Here is a 5,995-nt window from a genome sequence, read left to right on the forward strand (position 1 = left end):
AGCCGCGCTCCCGCAATCTCTCTCCGGGGCGAGCAGTCGTCTCAGCCTCAGCTCCGCGGTCCCGCGGGCGAGTTGTGGGGGAGGGGCGAGACGTTTACCTGGAGCCGGTCCCCACCAGGTAGGTGTTGGTGCCTTGCAGGGTCATGGGACCCGGGTTACAGCCCAACACGCGTACTACCCGACTAGACAGCCGCTCGATGCGCTGCAGCGTGACAGACATCTTGAGTTCCGGCGGCCAGCGGACCCGTAGCGCATTAGGCAGCCAGAGCGAGGAACTAAAGAGCCAGCCGGATGGGCGGGGACAACAATCTCGGAACACCGCACGAAAGGGCAACAAGAGGATCAGCAGCTCAGCAGGGGAGGGGCCAGAGAAAACGTGACACCGCGCGAGCTGGGCGGGATCTGGCAGCTGGGCGGGGCCACATGTCACGTGACGCCGCACGGGTTGCGTAGGCGGTGGCGGGAAGCGGCTCCTGGGCTGCGTGGCTTCTAGCTGTCTGAGGCGCTGAGGCGACGCCGTGTTGTAGAGCCTCCTGCCTTTCTAGGACTTTCTAGGACCCCGCAGGCGAGTTTCTTGAAATAGATGAGAGACATTTTAACTTAGGAAATCTTGTGAGAAAGCAAGGAGTAGGCAGGTTTGAGGTAACTGGGTTACCAACTCCTAGGAAGGAGGGCCCGGCAGGCTTTTAGGAAGTGGTGGGGTTTGTGTGTCGGAATAACCTGTGTGTCTTTTATAGTGAATAGTGGTAGCTCATGCTTAATTAGTGCTTACTGCTGTACAAAATACTTTTTACAAACATCTCTTTTACTCCTCAAAACACCCGAAGCGGTGGGCACTACTTCTGTCTCCATTTCGTATTTGAAAAACGGAGTTTGAGAGGCTTGCCTAGGTGACAGGGTTGGTGAACCGGGCTCAGTGTCCGGGACTGGGTTCCTGCCTATTTTCAGCCAACACTTGACCCAGCCACGGAGGTTGAAGGAACTTGCCTCTCCCTGTTAGTGTTACCCACTTTCCCCTGAAAGGAGAGTTGGACTTGGGGAAGAGCCTTTTTTGCTAAGATGGAATCAACTGATATGCTCTGTAACGAGTCGTTTTGTAGTTGGTCGAGTATTAACTGCCTTAGTATTAGCTACTATTTCCCATATAAAAAAATTGAGTTATAAATGAACTAAAAGAAAATGCACAAATCCTATTATCAGTTCCATCAAATTAAGATAATTGTATATAACCACTACCTCCAAAGAGATGCAGAAAATATCCATCTACTTTTTAAAAAGAATTAAATGAATGACGCATTGAATGCTTAGTTAAAATTTAGGATAGGTATCTTCAGCATTTTTTTAAGAAGAGATTTTCTTTAAAAAAGACTTTTTCCTGTAGAAAGACAATCTGCTTTTTGCTTATAATTATTTTACAAAGCAGTAATTTAATATCTCACATCGGTTGAAAGACACCTGTGTTATGTGTGAGAAGTTGTCTTGTGTCTCAGAAATGCACTAATAACGGAAGTGTTTCAAAAGGTGTTACTTAAATTGTCATATAAATCATTGTGAGATAGATTAGCTAGGCCCTAAGTTACTTAGACCTTGTCTCAATATAAAAAATAAAAAGGTCTGGGGATGTGGTTCATTAGTTAAGCTTCCCTAGGTTCCCTGAATGCCAAAACAAAACAAAACAAAACAAAAAAACCTTGCAGTAACTATCACAATCTTCACTTAAGTCATTTTCATTCTACCCATGTTTACCTATTGATAGCCATCAATTAATGGTCATTCAGATGGGAAGCTACCTCCATGCTTCCTTTTTAAGAACTGTGCTGGTAAATTTGCAGAAGAGAATTATAGTGGTTTTTGGATCACAGTGCTCTTCCTGGGACTCTGGACGACAACTCCCTCACCTTTCCCGTTTTTTGAAGACTAGATTATCTCTTGAACTTTCCATTTTGATTTCATTAATCCATTTCCAAGTTTCTCATTTGGCAGATGAAGAAATGGGCCTAATAAATGATATAAATGTCAAGTGACATGTATAGGGTCATACAATAGACAGTAGAAGAGCAAAAGCAGAATAGATAGTGAACATGGTTTAGATAAGATGAAGTTGAGGTGATTGTGGGATATCCAGGTAAAGAATTCATAGACAGTTGGATATATGAATTGAGCTCTGAAAAGAGATATACACTAAAAATACAGAAGTGAGACTTTGTGGATATATTTAACAGTGTGAATTATGGAGTGTAAGTTTCTCTTCAAAAAATAAGACCAAAGGTGTTATAGTCTGTTTAGTTATATTAAGTCATTTGTTACCTGCCTACAACATGCAAGGTACTGTTGTAAACATAGTGAGATGTTAAAAATTACATAATTTTTGCTTTCTAGAGGATTGTAACCATGAAGGAGACATACATGATATTCTTTTAAAGCATATGTTGATAAATCCTAGAAGTATAGTTAAGGTGATGGGATTGCAAGGAAGAAGGGGAGACTCATTGTTTGGGAAGATTTGGAACTTAAAGGTGGTGGGTTTAGAGCGTTTTTCTTTTGTTGTGTTGTTTTGTACTAGGGATTGAACCCAAGGGCACTTAATCATTGAGACATATTCTCAGCTCTTCCCCCTTTTAAAAAATATTTCAGATAGGATCTTACTGAGTTGCTTAGATCATTGCTAAATTGCTAGGGCTGGCTTTGAAGCAATCCTCCTGCCTCAGCCTCTGGAGCCCCTGGAATTACAAGTGTGCACCACTGAGCCTGGCCAGAGCTGGTTTTTAAAGGAATGGCAGAATTTCAAGATATAGATGGTGGTTATTCTAGATAGTAAATATCTTTAAGCAAAAAACTTAGAAGAAATGTAGTTCTTATTTTGGGAATTACTTAAATTTGGATCCCTTGGATCATGCATTAGAGACTTCATTCTCAGCCTGTAGTACTATGGGAAGTGGTAAACCTTTAAGAGGTGGGGCCCACAGGGAGGTCTTCAGGTCATTGAGGGCAAGCCCTTGAAAGGGATTGTGGGACCCTGGTCTCTTCTTGCGTTTGCTTCCTGGTGGTATGATGAGCACCTTTGGTCTGCCACACAACTCCTGCCATGAAGAGTTGACTCCCAACTCCCAGCATAGCAATGATTCCACAAGATCATAGACCAGAAACTCCAAAACTGTGATCCAAAATAACCTTTTTCTTTTTTTTGTTTATCTCAGTATTTGTTATAGGAACAGAAAGCTAGCACAGTAATAGAGACTAACATATTCTAAGGGCATGTATATGTTCTAAGGGCATAGTGTTTGAGAAGGTATATAGATTGAGAAAAAGTAGGTAGGGCTAAGTTAATAATACTTTGTAAATTCCTTAAGTGGTATTTCAAATTTAAGATTCTCACCTTGATATGTTATTAAGCTTTTCATATTTTCTTAATATTTGTTTGGCAAATACAATGAAAGCTTGGAATCTAGTCAGCGTACAAAGGAACAATATTTTTTTTTTCCTCTCAATTAGGTAGTTGTATAGAGGTGTACTGTATTCATAATGATACATACTCTTATCACTAGATTATAAAATGTCACATGTGTCTAACTGGTGATTTCAGTTTCATTTTAGTATTCGATCTTAAAGGATTATATGCCCTTTAATTTTGCTTATTTTCAGTGGTGAAGAAATAAAATATTCACAAAATACAGATTTTCCAGAAAGGACTTTGAATTGAAGAACGCTTTTAATATTTGACAAGTAAGTTTTTTTAATGTGTTAAATTTGACTGATAAGTGAAAGTTTCCTAGTTTTTATTTCTTCAGAAGTCTGCTTTAATGCGAGGAGATCATGTACAAGGGCAAGGGTTATGTTTTTGGCGGGCAACCAGGTACACATAGCTATGTTGACCTCTGAATGAAATTGGATTGGTACTGTTAAGTCAGTTAAGTGTAAGAAGTTCCCTGGAAGTCAATTTTGTAGGTGGTATTATTTTTCCTAAGGTGGTATTGGAATAGTGATCAACTGTAGAGGTAGAGATGAATAAGTAGTTATTGAAAGAAATGAAGACTGTCTTTTTGAGAATTATCATCTTAGCTTGCCATGTAGATTTCTTTCCTGTTGGAGTTATGCTTTTGTCTAACTAACTATGGACATTGTTTTTCATTTTCAAAACTTTGAGATCAAATCAGTAATTTTTCACTTAACATTTTATAATGTGAAGTCAGAGATTGCAAACTTACATGCTTACAGAGGTCAAATAGGCATGCAAAATAATAATGATAACATTTCTTGAGCCCTATGTGCCAAGTAGTTTTCTAGAAGATTATATGTATCATGTGCATTATCTTTCTTAATCTTCATAACAACTCTCTTAAGGTATATAGTATTATTTGTATCAGATTAAAAAATAGGGAAGAGGACAGAAAAGAAAAGGTTTAAGGACACATTGTGAGTAGATAAGTGTGTTAGCACTGAGACCCAGAATTTGAAATTACTGAAGCAGGCCAAATGGCCACTGTGGCAAACTGAAGAAAGCATGCCCCATATTAAGGGCATACACTATGCATGAAGAAATGGTAATTTTGCATTGCATATCTTTCAGTTTTTTTTTAATTGCAGACAGAAATCTGGATTTTTAAAAATGAGATGTTGGAATTAATTAGAAAAACAAAAGACACTTAAGTCAAACAAACTGTGTCTGCAGATTGCATTCAGTACATGTTTATAAATAGGGATGTTAGTATCTATTCCTAAGTTTGATGTAAGAATCAAATTGGAGCATTTTATATACAACATTTAGCTCAGTGTCATGCACATAGTGCTAAGTATATGTTAGCTCTTTTTAGTAGGATAAACATTTTTTCTAGTCATCAAAATTCCTCTTCAGTGTCATTTATTGTCATTTTTATCTGAAGAAATTATAAAAATAATATATGAATGCATGAGTGTGTTGTAAAACCTCAACATGGAAGCAGAGGGAGCAAATGATTGAAGTTGCATTCGTTTTTTTGTTCCCATTCCCAATTGCCTTCCCCTCCCATTATGTAATTAAAAGCCACAAATGCTGTGTTTATCTTTCTAGTACTCTGTTCCCTTTTATACATCTTGGAAATCTTCTGAAGTAATTTCAAACAAAGCTACATCATTCTTTTCAAAGGTTGCATGATTTATCCTTTACTATGAATATATCCTAATTTATTGAACTAGGTCTCTCAGTTTAGGTAGTTTTTAGTTATTTGTTGTTATAAAAAAGACTCTGCAAGGAGTATGTATGTTTGGGCTTATTTGTGAATACTTCCCTATGTTGAAATGTTGCATGGAATTTCCGGCTAAAGGAATATTAAGAATTTTCAAAGTTATTGTGCCTTTGTTAAATATATATTTGTAACTTTATAATATTCAATTTTATGAATCTATCTTTATTTACTTTACCATTTCCTTATGATGACACATTTAGGTTATTTCCATTTTCTTGCTACTATAAGTGATCTTGCAATAAATAACCTTTGTGAGTAGGTTATATTTTAAAAATATAAACACTTCAATCTGAGAGGAAGTTTTCAACTAGCAAGTATATCTCTGAGACTTTACTTTCCAAAAACAATTTTAAGAATTATATTTAGTGGCAATATATTATTATAATTTTATTTGGTAATATATAATTTTTAGAAAAAAATAGAGCTTTAATAAAATCATGGTCCTGTCTTTATACTTAGGATTTTTAGAAACTATGTTTTTGTTTCATTTTAGGCATTGTCATCTGTAATGAAGATCATCGTGAAACAGAAGATTGAGTTGGGCCTTGTAACTTTGGACCTGGATTAGAAATTTAGAACAGAGTGTTAAAATTAGTCACTTGGTTTTTTGTATTCCAATTTCATATTATTTATTTATTTTAATAAATAGGTTTAGAGAGAAGAAATTAATATTCATTGCTATACCAGAGGATGCAATAATATTTGTTCTGGTATTTTTTTTTCCTTTTTGTATGAGAGAAGAGAGTAGATAGCCAAGAGCTATAGCATTCATA

The 5,995-nt window shown here is 37.0% G+C and overlaps 1 protein-coding gene across 3 annotated transcripts in view; it reads right to left on the reverse strand.

The window, feature by feature from the left end:
• Positions 1-326, reverse strand: part of Lactb2 (lactamase beta 2) — a 44,649-nt gene extending 44,323 nt beyond the window's left edge. Inside the window, exon 1 of one of the 3 annotated variants that reach the window (XM_076835591.2) lies at positions 99-326. In XM_076835591.2, coding sequence (XP_076691706.1) covers positions 99-220 — 122 coding nt within the window. In that variant the 5' untranslated portion in view covers positions 221-326. The remainder of the gene's footprint in view (positions 1-98) is intronic. The other 2 variants (XM_076835592.1, XM_076835590.1) reach the window with 2 other exon arrangements.
• Between the last annotated feature and the right edge of the window lie 5,669 nt (positions 327-5,995).

The sequence above is a fragment of the Callospermophilus lateralis genome, chromosome 16 (assembly GCF_048772815.1).
Source record: "Callospermophilus lateralis isolate mCalLat2 chromosome 16, mCalLat2.hap1, whole genome shotgun sequence".
Taxonomy (NCBI): domain Eukaryota; kingdom Metazoa; phylum Chordata; class Mammalia; order Rodentia; family Sciuridae; genus Callospermophilus; species Callospermophilus lateralis.